The sequence below is a fragment of the Dermochelys coriacea genome, chromosome 8, assembly GCF_009764565.3.
Source record: "Dermochelys coriacea isolate rDerCor1 chromosome 8, rDerCor1.pri.v4, whole genome shotgun sequence".
NCBI lineage: Eukaryota > Metazoa > Chordata > Testudines > Dermochelyidae > Dermochelys > Dermochelys coriacea.
In genome coordinates this window covers 104,340,191-104,355,901 of record NC_050075.1, presented here as the reverse complement: position 1 = coordinate 104,355,901, position 15,711 = coordinate 104,340,191, and the positions used below count along the sequence as shown (strand labels likewise).

At 49.5% G+C, this 15,711-nt stretch overlaps 1 protein-coding gene across 1 annotated transcript in view; it reads right to left on the bottom strand.

The window, feature by feature from the left end:
* Positions 1–15,711, bottom strand: part of LOC119859766 (phosphatidylinositol 3-kinase regulatory subunit gamma) — a 341,485-nt gene that overhangs the window by 154,171 nt on the left and 171,603 nt on the right. Inside the window, exons 6-7 of the mRNA XM_043520241.1 lie at positions 10,581–10,782; positions 3,170–3,255 (exon numbers count right to left, since the gene is read on the bottom strand). Of these exons, the coding sequence (XP_043376176.1) occupies positions 3,170–3,255; positions 10,581–10,782 (288 nt within the window). The remainder of the gene's footprint in view (positions 1–3,169; positions 3,256–10,580; positions 10,783–15,711) is intronic.

Here is a 15,711-nt window from a genome sequence, read left to right as displayed (position 1 = left end):
TGGTCCTTAGGCGACTGCCTGGAGCAAAAATCCCCAACTGCTGGAGACCGAATTACTGCAGAGAATTCTTTCCCAAATACTTGCCTGCTGGGTCTTGCCCACATGCTCAGGGTCTAACTGATCGCCATGTTTGGGGTCTGGAAGGAATTTTCCCCAGGTCAGATTGGCAGAGACCCTTGCCTTCCTTTGCAGCACGGGGCACAGGTCACCAGCAGGTTTAAACCAGTGTAAATGGTGGATTCTTTGTAACTTGAAGTCTTTAAATCATGATTTGAGGACTTCAGTAACCCAGCCAGAGGTCAGGGGTCTATCACAGGAGTGGGTGGGTGCGGTTCTTTTGTCCTGCAATGGGCAGGAGGTCAGACTAGATGATCATGATGGTCCCTTGGGGTCTTAAGGCCTATGAATCTAAAGAACAGCCTGTGAGCTGTTCATTGAGCCTGGCCATTATACTTGGGATGTGACTGGTCATCGAAATCACAAGGCTCCCTGATTGGATGTTGGACTTAAAAAAACCACCAAAAACCAAGAAGATAATGAATGATGGATCACAAACACCACATTTTACAGTAGATAAAAATTATCAATGAATAATCTTGTGTTAAAATAGGGAGAAGTTTTGGGATCCGGGAATATTTGAATAAGCCAGCGGTGATCTAAATTCCAGTGAAAATTTAACAACACGACTCACACAAACACAACCGAACAAACTCTCCAAGGTGATTCATGAGCATCTATTCACCAGTCTCTTGTCTATCAACCAACCAGTTCTACTCACAACCATCTTTTCATTCCATCCCTGGTCTACACTTGGAGCTAACTGGCAAAGTGTTTTGCTTGCACTTGTGAGTCTTCCAAATTGCATGCAGCAAATTGAGTGCAGCCCTCATCTTCTCAGCCGGGGGAGGCCAACCTGAGCCTGAGAAGGAGCCAGAATTTACCAATGTACGTTGCCAAAGAGCCACAGTAATACGTCAGCAGCCCCCCATCAGCTTCCTCCACCCCGCATCCAGAGGATCCCGCCCACTGGCAGCTCTGATCAGCGCCTCCCACTCCCTCCCCGCACCTCCTGATCAGCTGTTTCGTGGCATGCAGGAGGCTCTGGGGGGGAGGGGGAGGAGCGAGGGCATGGCAGGCTCAGAGGAGGGCGCGGGAAGGGGTGGAATGGGGACAGGGCCTGTGGCAGAGCCAGGGGTTGAGCAGTGAGCACCCCCCGGCACATTGGAAAGCTGGCGCCTATAGCTCCAGCCCCAGAGTCAGTGCCTATGCAAGGAGCCGCACATTAACTTCTGAAGAGCCGCATGTGGCTCCGGAGTCACAGGTCAGCCATCCCTGTTCTCAGCGGTCGTAATATTAGTTTTATTTGCAGTATATTATTCAGCCTCTAGATGGCTCTGTGTGGTGTATAGAGCCCAAACAGGTTGTGGGGACTGGTAAACAAAGGAAACAAAGTGAGAACTCAAGTTGTGGGGAAGCCGGATTGTATCTACAGTTTGTAACTAACTGTTTTCTCCATATATCATACTCTTCAACCGCACATACTTTTCATGAGGACGGTTTTGATTCTCTAATGAATCTAGCTCATGATATAAGTGCCCATCTACTTTACTGTTATTAAATTTTTAAAATCTGTAACGTACAAACTCAATCAATCTCTGAAGATGTTTCTGGTGATTTAAGGATGAACCATATATTAAGCAACAAACCTGACAAGAGGAGTCAGGTTGGACAATGTCTTTTCATCCCACCAAAGAGCACAACCTGCTCAATTATGTGCTTTCAATACAAACGTCATCAGTAGGTTGGGCACTGAAAATCTGATGGTGACCTAAATTCAGCTGAACCGAATAGAAAAATAAACTCCATTGTGAGCGTGTCTACTTTAATTCCATACATTTCATTGATTCCTCCATTAAAAGAAATTAAGTGATGCTGCCACAGAATTTCTAGCTGTACCAGAACACCCTAGAAACAAACCCTGCCATGCGATTTAGACTTGTTCAACACAGGCAACATTAAGGAGTGTAGGAAACTCACAACTAGCTTTCTAAAGGGACAGACGTTACGAACTCTTTGCAGACAAACCGTGGACATCAACCTCTCCTTTGAAATTCATTATTCTCACAAAAAGAGGATGAACATTAGAAAAATTCATTATATTCCTCTAGCCCAGAGCCAATAGGCTTTTGTAATCTCAACTCCATCTTCAGAGCTAAAACTGGTTTGTTCGATGCAAGTGACAGAAACCCTCTCCTCTAAATGGCTCAACGGTAAAGGCAGGAGGCCCTTGGGATCATGTCTGGAGATATCCCTTGTAGAAACAACCCTAGTCCAGTTGTATCCCCATGGCCAGAGCCTGTGGCCCCTGCCTTATTGTGACCTCACTGATCTCTGCACTTCAGAGGACACGTGTAAGCAAGATCAGAAGCACCAAGACCAAGAGCACAGAAAATAACCCTCCTGCAAGCCAGACTGCTGTACAATACAGCAGAGCCTGCAAACAACTTCCCCTTCCCTCACGTGCTTGGCTCCTTTCAAAGTCAAGCCTCCCCAACAACACACCAGGAACATCAGCTCTGCCATTCCCTGAAGAGCAATTAAAATATCCCCAGCTGCCAGCGCCAGCCGTGCTGCCAGTCAGATGCTAACGACCAACCTCCCGTGCACAAAGACAGAGAAGAGAGGAAGCCCTGGATCTCCCGTCTCCGCCCCGAGCAGGGTGACCGCCTTCCAAATTGCCAGAGGGGCATCTTGATCACCAAGGCAGGCAGGGAATAGCTGATGTCTGGTGAGGAACTCCCTGGAGACTAAACCGCTCCCTGGCTAACATCACCAACAGTCCCTTAAGATGAAGTTGGTTAAGTCACGACCTCATCTGCTCTTGATGCACTTTAATACTTTCTAGGAAGGTCACATCTGAGCATGAAACAGCCTTCTCCATCCACGTACGCAACTGATAATGACCAGAATTAATCTGCACAAGGCCCAGAGAATCCTGCTAGTCTCTTCCAGCAGCTAGAGAAGCAATCAATGTGCCGAGAGGTGCGTACGGGATGGGAAGCCTTTATTTTCATTCCCTCATGGATTCCGCAAGCGTTGTGCTCAGGCCTGCTGCAATCAATGCCCTGCTATTCCCCACCTCGCCCCGCGTTTCCGGATAGTTTCCTACCGGGTGCAGCTTGCATCTCGGCCATGCCTCCGGCCACAATGAGAGCCTCGATGATCTTCGCGTGGTGTTCTGAGTTCACCTCCGTGCTGTGAAGAGAAGGGGGTGGAAGGTGAGGAGAGAGCTCTGAGAAGGGACAGTCCGAGCCGACTGGTTAGGGATACGGCCTGCAAGACAGGCAAGCCATGGGGCTCTTCATAGGTCCTGAAGACCAGACGGGAGACTGACACCACCTGGAAATACAAATGTTCTCCAGACAAGGGAGCGGGCCATGAGCTATCTTCCTGAGGTGGAGTGGGGCCTTTAAGGAGTTCATTTGAAGGCACAAAACTTCCCCACACCTTGTTCCGGGGGAGGGGCTGTGAATAAATCTAGAGGTGCTGCATGTTAGTAGCCACAACGCTTGTGTTACCATTGCCTCACGCTGGTTCTGGACACTCGGGGGTCAGTGGAACCTTCTATTTGTCCTTTCAGGGAATGGCCTTCGATTGCTGCCGCAATCCCGTGGGGCTTGAAATTACAGCTCCCAAACCAGCTATATTCAGGGGTGCCGGAGGCTCCCTACAAGTGAGGGGGCCACCGGAGCCTGAACTATGGTCCCACCCCCGCCACACACCTCCCCTTCCCTGCCAGAGACCCTGCTCCTACTTCTCCCCAAGCCTCTGTCCTCGCACGGCCCATTTTCCCCAAGGCCCCGCCCTCACACTGCCCCTTCTTCCTGAGCCCCTGTGCCGCCTCTTCCCTGAGGCCCCTCTCCTTCCCCGATGCCCCACCTCCTGCACCGCCTCTTCCCCTGAGGCCCCACCCCCATGCCGCCTCTTCCCACAGGTCCCGCCTCCCACACCGCCTCGTCCCCCCGAGGCTCCACCTCCCGCTCACTCCTCTCCACCCCCTCCTCCCCATCACTTGCCCTTATGGCTGGTAAAATTTGGGAGGGCCTAGCCCTCTTTTAAAAGTGATGGGGCCATGGCCACCTGACTCCCCCACCCCTCCCCCGCATTCTGGCTCCCCTGGCTATACTCCCAATAACAATTGTATCAGCTAAGGCGTGGGCACCATGGCTGAGTAGTGGTAATAGCATGCCGGGCTTGACACCCCAGAATAGGGGATGGGAAGGGAGATTATGCCCAGGATCAAACGTGTCTAGACAATAGGTGGGTTTCTAACATGTTTAGAAAGTGTGAGTGGGTGGGAGAGATTCTGTGGCCTGCATTGTGCAGGAGGTCAGACTGGATGATCATAATGGTCCCTTCTGACCTTAATATCTAATACCTATGAATCAAAGCCTCGTGTGGCTACTCCACAAAAGACCAAAGGTGTGTAGCAAGCATTCATGAAGGGCCAATGCCAAGCTTTGCAAACATGTTGGCTAAGGAGAGTGGATTGTCCATTTGCTCGAGGTAGAAAACTCTAGTACAGACAAGCCCTTAGAAAACCCCGAAGAAGTGCCAGAGCAATGGCTGTGAGTCCATTATGTCATTCACACAGAGCAAGCTGCTGGGTTACAAATCACCTACTCGATTCATAGATATTAAGGTCAGAAGGGACCATTATGATCATCTAGTCTGACTTCCTGCACAATGCTGGCCACAGAATCTCACCCACACACTCCTGCGATAAACCTCTCACCTATGTCTGAGGTGCTGAAGTCCTCAAATTTAAAGACTTAAATTTAAGGTTTAAAGACTTCACGGTGCAGAGAATCCTCCAACAGGTGACATGTGCCCCATGCTACAGAGGAAGTTGAAAACCCCCCAGGGCCTCTTTCAATCTGCCTTGGAGGAAAATTCCTTCCCGACCCCAAATATGGCAATCGGCTGTACCCTGAGCATATGGGCAAGATTCACCAGCCAGATAGGCAGGAAAGAATTCTCTATAGTAACTCAGATCCCACCCCATCTAACATCCCATCACAGGCCATTGGGCCTATTTACCATGAATAGTTAAAGATCAATTAATTGCCAAAATCATGTTATCCCATCATACCATCTCCTCCATAAACTTATCGAGTTTGATCTTGAAGCCAGATAAGGCTTTTGCCCCCACTGCTTCCCTTGGAAGGCTATTCCAGAACTTCACTCCTCTGATGGTTCGAAACCTTCGTCTAATTTCAAGTCAAAACTTCCCGATGGCCAGTTTATATCCATTTGTTCTTCTGTCCACATTGGTACTGAGCTTAAATAATTCCTCTCCCTCTCCTGTATTTATCCCTCTGATATACTTGTAGAGAGCAACCATATCTCCCCTCAACCTTCTTTTGGTTAGGCTAAACAAGCTAGGCTCCTTAAGTCTCCTTTCATAAGACAGGTTTTCCATTCCTCGGATCATCCTAGTAGCCCTTCTCTGTGCCTGTTTCAGTTTGAATTCATCCTTCTTAAACATGGGAGACCAGAACTGCACACAGTATTCCAGGTGAGGTCTCACCAGTGCCTTGTATAATGGTATTAACCCCTCCTTATCTCTACTGGAAATACCTCACCTGATGCATCCCAAGACCGCATTAGCTTTTTTCACCGCCATATCACATTGGCAGCTCATAGTCATCCTGTGGTCAACCAATACTCCAAGGTCCTTCTCCTCTTCCGTTACTTCTAATTGATGCGTCCCCAGCTTATAACTAAAATTCTTGTTATTAATCCCTAAATTCATGACCATACACTTCTCACTATTAAATTTCATCCTATTACTATTACTCCAGTTTACAAGGTCATCCAGATCCTCCTGTATGATATCCCGGTCCTTCTCTAAATTGGCAATACCTCCCAGCTTTGTATCATCCACAAACTTTATTTGCACACTCCCCCTTTTTGTGCTGAGGTCAGTATAAAAAGATTAAATAAAATTGGTCCCAAAACCGATCCTTGAGGAACTCCACTGGTAACCTCCCTCCAGCCTGACAGTTCATCTTTCAGTAGGACCTGCTGTAGTCTTCCTTTTAACCAATTCCTTATCCACCTTTCAGTTTTCATATTGATCCCCATCTTTTCCAATTTAACTAATAATTCCCCATGTGGCACTGTATCAAACGCCTTACTGAAATCTAGGTAAATTAAATTCACTACGTTTCCTTTGTCTAAAAAATCTGTAACTTTCTCAAAGAAGGAGATCAGGTTGGTTTGGCACGATTTACCTTTTGTAAAAACCATGTTGTATTTTGTCCCATTTACCATTGACCTCAATGTCCTTAACTACTTTCTCTTTCAAATTTTTTTCCAAAACCTTGCATACTACAAATGTCAAACTAACAGGCCTGTAGTTACCCGGATCACTTTTTTTCTCCTTTCTTAAAAATAGGAACTATGTTAGCAACTCTCCAGTCATACGATACAACCCCTGAGTTTACCGATTCATTAAAAATTCTTGCTAATGAGCTTGCAATTTCATGTGCCAATTCCTTTAATATTATTGGATGAAGATTATCTGGGCCCCCTGATTTAGTCCCATTTAGCTGTTTGAGACATGGCAGAGGATCCCCAACCAGGGCACTCCAACCTCCAAGGGCTACAGGGAAAACACAGGGCAACCCTGGTGTGACTCTTGAAACCAATGGGATATAAATGAATGGGTAAATGAGATAAGTAGAAAATAGATTAGATAGCTATGTACTGTATTATAATAATAATAATGAGAGAGAGAGAGAGAGAGAGATGCGGTGTATGGGGATAGATAGAGAGAGAGATCATAGTATATGGATTAATCTAAGATCAAGGTAGACAGATCAGAATACTAAGATCTATCCACCTAGCTAACCATCCTCCCAGATCTTAGCATACCGATTAATCAAGCTAGCTAACTAGCTAGACCAATACACCAAGATCCAGGAGGATGGATTGGGTAGCCAGCCAGCTAAATATATCAAGATCCAGGAAGAGAGCCAGCCAGATAGATCAATTGATCGATAGTATATTATCTTGCCAACTCTCCTACTAGATCCCAACATACTGATCCAGCTAGCCAACTACTTATCCATCCCCATAGATCCTTACATAGCGGTCCAGCCAGCCAGCTAGACTGATCAGAACACAAAGACCTAACAGAATGAATAGACAGACAGACAGACATTTAGCATACTGTTCTAGTTAGCTACCTATCAGTCCTCCTAGACCTTAGCACTCTGATCTATCTATCTATCTAGGTCATTTGATGAATCAGTATCCTAGGACAGTTAGCTAGATAGACTTGTCCTTTAAGTGCTGTACTCCAACAGGCTGAGGCAAGCACCCCACTCAAAGGGGTCAAACACAGTCCTCTGGGATGAGTTCTCTCCAAACCATTCCCAAGCTCCTCGTCAGGCCCAGGCTGTGACAAGCTTCCCAGACAGGTGACAAGGCTTCCCAGCCCTGTAAATGCCCCTGTGTGTACCTGCTCCCTCTCCCTGGTATGAAGATCTCTCTCTTGGCTTAGCCCCCATTGCATTTTACAAAACAACGCACAGAAGAAAGTTTGCCCCAACTTAGCTTTAAGCCCCTGCCCTGACAGCACACAGCACAACCATTTTCACCTGGGACACCAGTGTCTGTTAACCAATCCCACCGTAACTGAGTGCAGGGCTGGGTACAGGGAATGGCAGGCAAGATTTCAAATATCAACACTCACAGCAGAAAAGCTTCTCATTCGTTTTTAGGGGACAACCCTTTAACTATTTCCTTCCAGAGCCAGGTAGTGTGGCCAGTGGGTGGGACACGGGAAGCGGATGTGGAAGACTTGAGCTCTATTCCCAGCTCTGCCACTATGCCTCAGTGTCCCATCTGTAAAACGGGGATAACGATCCCTGCTTTGAGATCTATAGATGAAAAGCTCTTTGCAATCTGCTTAATAAGCGCTATGTTCTTGTATAAGTTGCTGGCTATGTGTGTATGATAGTACACACATTAGCTAGCAGCTGGCCTACAGAGAGGATAAGAGCCTGGTACCGCTACAGGCTAAGGGAATTGTTCCCTTAGCTCAGGTGGTTGAGGCCTGTGTATTTGGTGATGAAAGTCCTGGGTTTTAACCCAGCTGACAGCTTGTTGTGGCAATTAATTGCTACACACGGGTGGGGGGGGGGGGCGGAATTTTTTAAAATATTGTTATTATGAAGCACTAATGCTTCGGGGAAAGGATGGAGAAATGGTCTGTGCCTGTATGTTTGTGCTGGTAGGTCACCTCGATCTACTACGCACAGCATATGCCATTACGAGTGGGATCTAAACAGCGTCTGTGACTCAGCAGCAACCTGATGGGACCTGACTGCCTGACCAGCCTCTCGGGGCTGGGTCAGGTCTGATGACCTTCTCCTGCCCGTGGGCTTGGCTCAGCAGCACGTGCCCTAATGACTGGCCGTCACCGAGTGCTGTGGAGTGGGTGTGCCGAGGAGTTACAGCACCTCCCACTCCACAACATGCACACAGAGCAGCAGGGGGCAGCGTCTGGCTGGCAGATTTGGCAGAGCCGGGGCAGAAAACAACTCAACCCCCCAGGCTGGGCTGTGAGCTGGGTCAGGCTTAAATCTTAGGCATGAGCAGAGCTCTACACCCTGGGGTGGGGGAGGAATATGCTCTCTCAACAAAATCACTAAAGTCCTGGTTCAGAAAGGCATCTGTGTTCGGGAAGAGCACTGAAGCACATCCTGAACTTAAACCCCATTACAGTCAGTGCGACTTTGGCTCGCACTTCAGTGCGTCACAGAATTGGGGCCACAAACCCAGAGCCGTGACCCTCTGTGTGAAATCACAGCTGGTGGCTCTGCAAAGGGCTGTGAGGTCAGAGGGGCTTGTGATGGGTTGTTTTGCTTTGCAGCAGCTCATTTCAGTGAAAGATCTCAGAGCACTCCAGAAGAGCAGGCAGTTCAGCCTCACTCACCTGGGAGCCAGGCCAGTGTTAGGATTATACCCATTTTACAGACAGGCAAAGTGAGGCCAAGTGCCCCAGGTTTCACAGCGAGCCAGCGACAGAAGCAGGAATAGAACCCAGGTGTCCCTAGTGCTCCCATTGCTGCTCCTACCCCGAAACAAACCCTCCTTTCAATATTGTCACAGGGGAACAAGAGGCCAGCAGAGGAACTGTTCGTAAATAAAAAAGATGGGGGGAAAAACTACCCTCCCGAAGATAACACACAGCAAAACTCCTTCCTAAAGAGCACGTCTTTTCCCTCCAGCAGGCCGCCACGCTCCTGGACGGCGCTACAAGGCTCCGACACCACAGGTCTATTTCATTTTAAGGAACTAACAGCCTCCTCAATGGCAAAGGGGAGAATGGGTGGGCTGGGTTTACCCCCCCCCCATGAGCGGACACTTTTTAAACCTCCTTCAAGGACCAAATGGCCCTGTTGCTAAAGGGACGCTGTCAAATAGCTGAAGCCTTCCAGCTGCCTCACCTTGAACTTGTCACAGAGGAATGGCATCCGAGGCTGGATGTCAGCAGAGCTTGGGTTAGCCCTGCGCTCGTTTGGAGCTGGACAGCGGCCGAGAAGGGACATGAGTTCTGTTCTATGAGCAGGGACCACAGGCCAGTTCCTAATGAGCAGCAGTCTGTGGCACCTGCATCGTTGACACAGCTGGAGACAGCTTCAGCAGAGAGGCATGAGAAGAAAAGGGCCATAGAGCCGGAGCTAGGGTCAAAACTAATGGTTTGTATCAGGGTAGAGTGGCCAGCGTACCGGGGAACTGAACCAGGGATCTCCGGAGGTAAAAGCACACACAGGCTGCTACAGATCGAGTTACAGCTCACTAGCTGGACTGTAACACAATGGTTCTCAACCAGGGGTCTGCTGCCCCCTGGCAGGCCCATGAGCTGGTTTCAGGGGGCCATGAGGCCCCTGGGCTAAGGCACGGGGCCCTGAGCCCTGGCATCCCCATGGGGCTGAAACCAGAGAGAGTCATGAGGAGCCCTGAGCCTGGGTGCCCCCCCGCGGGGCTGAAGCCAGGAATGGAGCTGTGAGGCTGAAGCCCTGGTGCTCCCCTGTGGGTCTAAAACCCTGAGCCCTAGTTTCCCTGCAGGACAGAAGCCCAGACCCCCGAGACCTCCTACCCCACAGCTGAAGCCCCAGCCCGCCCATGCCTGGTGGCTGAAGTCCAGAGCCCCAAGTTCCCCCACCCCTCCACAGCTGAAGCCCTGAGCCCTGCAGGGCTAAAGCCTCAAGCCTTCCCCTGGCCAAGGTGACTGAAGCCAGGAATCCCGAGGCACCCTCCCTCAGGGCCCTGGAGTTTTTATAGTATACTGGGAGGGGGGGGCCTCACAAAGAAAAAGTTTGAGAACCCCTGTTGTAACGGACTCATGTCGTGTGCTGATCCAGCACAGAAAGGGCTCTGTCAGACCCACTCGTCAGTGGGTTACCACAGCACCTAGCCGCCCTGCTGAGATCACAGCCCCGCCTGGTGCTAGGCACTGTCCATATGTTACAACAAGAGCCAGGAGCGTCTCAAAGCCAGCTCACCATGATGCAGGCGGGCGGAAGAGCACCTCACCGAAGAGCTCCCCCAGGGCCCTGGGGGTGAGGTGGCTTTTGCTGCTGTTCTGACCCAGTTTGCAGAAATGGCTGGTGAGGTGCTGCAGGAGGAGGCCATGCTGCTGGGGGAAGGTGGGCGACTCCAGGACCATCTTCACCCGCTGGCCGCACTCTTCCAGGCTCTGGGTTTCTGTGGGAGAAGAGAACAAAAGGGAAGGAAGCTTTTAGCCCAGAGAAGAGCATCCCAGCACCAAGCCCAGGGGAGTGGGAAAAAATTTGTTACCCAGGCAGCTCAGGTGAGATTTATTTCCCTTCTCCTCCCATTGGCCAGCCTCATTCCTCTCCACACTACAGATCAGGGGTTTAGCAAACTCAGGGCTGGGTTGATTGTCACAGTGGCTGACCGTACTGCAGGTGGGGGTCACCCCTCAGGTCTCATGTGGTCCCTAAACGTTTTGATGGCCCCTTTGCCCAGCGGTGAATTTCACCCTGAAAGAGCAGCTGCATTCTACATCTGGCTGGCCAAACACCCACATGGTGCTGGTGATGTGTCCACCCTGGGAAACGGCCAGGATTTTATCTGCCCAAGAGTCCCTAGGTGAGGCTTTCAACACAGCCCAAACCCCTTTGCAACAGCTGTAACACACCACTCCGCCTCTACACCGCCCCCCCCACGTCCCCACAACTTCCCCGCTGCCGCTTCATGTCCCAGCCCCTCAGAACTAAGCCTACCTTTCATGTTGCTAATTCTTTGTAGCGTGCCCTTTATATTCCGCCCTGGGAACTGCTGTTGTTTACCCCCATGCCTGTAAGGTTATTTCATGAGCTCACCCAAGCCAGGCTGTGCCACAGAGCGAGCTGGTCCTTGTTTTACAGGAAATAAATGGACACAATTCAAAATAGCCCCCTGGGTGCTAAAGATCGGAACATAAATCAATAGTCCTTTGTTGAGCCAACCAAAATACTGGCCATGTGAGGCTCCTGACCAGGGCAGGTGTCTTGTGTTAAGACAGGAAGGCCCATCCTTTCCTATCACAGCTTCACCCAGAACTGGCCTTTGAAAGGAGCAACCAGTTCTTTTTAATCTGGCCTGCCGGGCCCTGATTGGCCCCTGCCTGCTCCCAGCCCTTCTGGCCACTGGAGGACCAAGTCTCACTGGTTCCACAAGCAGCTGATCCTGTGGGCGGGAGCTTTCTTAGGTAACCCCTAGAGGTCTAAACTTGCTGCTCTTCTCTTCCAAAAGGACCTCTTCATAGGGCAGGGTGTGTTTATAAAAGTGGGCTTGCAATAACTGTAACTTCACCCCCAACTTTGCCTCCCGTGTTCCTTGGTTTAGTGCCAACGTGACATGTGTTCCCTGCAAATTTGGTATCTCTCCCCTTCCATTTTATTGCCAAAGGTTATTTATGCCAGAAATAGAGAGTCATCATGCAGAGGTTGCCGAGAGAGTTCTTTAAGCCAAAGAGTTGAGCCTTACACCATTTTAAGATCCCGGCATGAATAATCATTTGTGTGTCCCCCCTCCTTGGTCCCACACTGGGGCTCTCGTGCAGATGTACCCAGCCTTCGGCCATAGGAAGCACAGCGTCCCCGCATCACACTGGGTCAATGAAAGGCTGAAATGCTAACTCTGATTTCTAGTCATTCCAGACCCACTCCTCTGACCTCGGCACGGTGAGTCTAAATTCCCCCTGGAGTAACAGACAGAATCTGGCCATATGCAAATACATTCCATTTCAACCTGCATGATTCCAAAGCACTTTACCGACTGTATTGAGGAATCCCTTCAGCCACCTCTGAAATGCAGCCACCTCTAGGGTGGAACATGGCAGCTGTTTAACAGCAAACAGTGACTCAGCAGTGAAGAATTCCATATACAAGGGAAGCTGCAGGGGAATTTAAGCAGGCACCGTCTAATAACCCACAGTGGATTTTGCCCAGGATTGGCCCTTACACCTACACGGAGAAGGATTTGTGCGCTGTAGTTATAAAAGTGAAATTGCCTCTGTCAGTGGGACTTGGGGAGGATTTATGTGGTCCACATGCTTGCAATATAGTTTTGAGTACCATCTTGAACAATGAAAGCATCACAGGGCAATTCCTGGCTGACTATGATCTATACCTGGCAGCTAAATAAGGGAAGCCTGTGGGTGCTAGTAAGTCACTCAGAGGGTATGCCCGGGGACGAAGAAGAATCATTGTGCTGGGGGGGGGGAGCGGCAATGGGTGAGTGCCCTTTATTTTTGCTTCTTTATGCTACATGAAGCGGGCTAGAAAGGGGTAGTAAAATATGTTGGTTTTCTGCTGGCATTCGAACTCCTGTTCTTGTCTACGCTGAATCTCCCCAGATGACTGGCGCAGGGAGGAGAATTATGTCATCGCAGGCTGTGCTGCCGTGATTGTTTCAGACTCGGGGGGGTTTATATGGTTTCTTTCAACACTTGAGCCAGTGGGAAAATTTCAACGTTTGGGCCTAGAAAGGACACAAAAACATCACAAAAATCTTGGCACACTTTTACCAGCTATGTAGCTGGCAGGAGAAAATTCAGTTTGAACAGGGGAAAAAAATGGATTTTTCATGAACATTTTCTCAAAAATGTCATCCCACTTTTCAAACTAATTGAATCCTATTTAATTCCACTGTCAAACAAACCCTTTGGAGAAAGACTGTCTTTGACAAAGATCCAAATGTCTCTTCCTTTTCAATCAAAAGCTTTATTCCTCCCTTGAGTCTCCAAGGAGTCCTCCAGCAAAGCCAAGTGAGAACAGAGCTGATATTCCTGCTGTTTCTTAGCTTAAAAAATTAACAGCAGAAAAACAACCCTTTCAGGCTTTCTGTATAGATCAGAAAGAAGTGAAAAAAAAGACACAGTGCTCTTTCTTTTTCCTTTGCAGGTCTCCTTTAAGGGAGATTAAGAGTCAGAAGTGATCATACTTCAGGTCACCAATGCAGGTCATCAAATTGTGGTGCTGCCATAGGCATGGCACGAAGCCATGAAGTCCAAATGAACATGGGGCCCTGACCGAGGACACAGGTCGGAGCTTTGAAAATCAGGAGAATAACTTGAATTCCAGGACAGGCAGCAACCTCATCCAGGCACGACAGACGGATCTGGAAATAGGCTTTGAAGAGAGCCAGGGACTCAGTTAGATGAGCCTGATTCTCCACTTCCTGGCAGCTTGTCTCATCATTTGCACCCTGCACAAAGAGCAGTGTCAGTGACCGCACAGCACACAGGGCAAGGCGGGATCGGTCCCGGAGAGGTCACATTTTCAGACATTGTCACTGCTTTGGGGTGTCTCAAATCATGCACCCCCAAAAATCAAGGAACCCCAAATTAGTGGCCACTTTGAAAAATTTGACCTAACTCTGCTCAATGGAAAAGTCAGGATTAGATGCCCCAGAGGTTAGGGCACTAGTGTAGGACTTGAAAGGCTTGAGTTCAAGTCTCTGGTCCATCACACTCCCTTAGCCTCTCTGTGCCTCAGTTTCCTCTCTGTACAATGGGGGTAACAGCCCTGTGTTACTTAGGATGACCAGACAGCAAGTGTGCAAAATCGAGACGGGGGTGAGGGATAATAGGAGCCTATGTAAGAAAAAGACCCAAAAATTGGGACTGTCCCTATAAAATCTGGACATCCGAGATTGGGCTCCTCTCCGATCAATCCCATTGTGCCCCTCCCTTCAGCATCATCTCACTGTGTCTCTTCTCTTCCACGGGCACTAAGGAGATGCCCAGGCTGCCTGTGGGATGTGCTCAGCCAAACAATATTAGTAACACCCAGCTCTTCTCTACCACTTGCCACCCGCCAAGCTCCAAGTGCTTTACAAAGAAGGGAAGGATCATTATCCCTGTTGTACAGGTAGGGAAACTGAGGCACAGGAAAGTGCTGCGACTTGCCTATGGTCACCCAGGAGGCCAGTGGCCCAGCCAGGAGTAGACTCCTGAGTCCCAGTACAATGCTCTATCCCCTTGACCAATAACCGCAGGGAAAAGATTTGCTTCCTGCAACTGTATCTCCCACCCGCTAAACTGTGTGCCCTCCCCAGGATTACCGGTCAGTGCAGGGATATGGCAGACACATGGCACAATGAGCTGCCATCCAGGGCAGCAAGCCGGGGGTCACCTCGATGGGCTGGGCAGGAAGAAATTACCCAGCAGCCTCCTTTCCTGGTTCAATACGTAGCAGAGATGCTGGGCAGTGATGCTGCTAAGCCCCTCCCCACCAGCTCCACACCTAGGCACCCCGGCACTGTTTGCTGTTTACCGGTTGCGGGTTGCCACGAATGCAAGTTAGCTGATGTCAGCTGGCCGGTCACCTAATGTCAGTTCTCAGCAGAGAGCTGCGGATCGCCTCGCTCCAGTCCGCAATCAGCCTGGGGGCGGGCTCCCCCTGGGAACGCTACATACCCGCCAGGGGGGAATCAGAACCCTTTGCTAAGAAACCAGCTCCCTCAATGGCCCCATCTCACCACAGCCACATCTGCACTATGGGCGCTGCACTGGCACAGTGCCATAGTTATGTCTCTGTAGATGTTTCCTACAGTGACAGAGGGTGGGTAACCCACCTTCCCAAGCAGCGGTAGGCAAGTCGACGGAACCACTATTCCATCCAGCTAGCTGTGCACCATCGCAATGTCTGAGAACTTTTAAATGTAAATCAGGCGTTAGCCTCCCAGCTAGGCTGACCTGCCGCAACTACAACAACATCCGTGTGTTCAGCAAAGCAGTGGAAGGCTCATCTCTTGGGACACCGTAAACTAGAGAAGACAAAACTCTGGGGAGTATACTTCAGGGATCAAACTGGCCTAGTCCCTGTGGTTGGAGTAGGTGGCTTCTCCATCTTTGATGTCTATCGAAACAAACATTCCTTTGAGCAAAAGGAACGGTGGTTTTATTCTTAAGGTCACAGATATCTGAAAAGGGAGATAGGCCGACTACAGGATAGATAGATAGATAGAGGGTGTGTAAAGGGATAGATAGATAGATAGATAGATAGATAGATAGATATAGATGTGTGTGTATGGGGATGGATAGATAGATAGATAGAGGGGGTGTATGTGAATAGATAGATAGCTAGGTAGAGGGGGTATATAGGGATAGATAGATAGATAAAT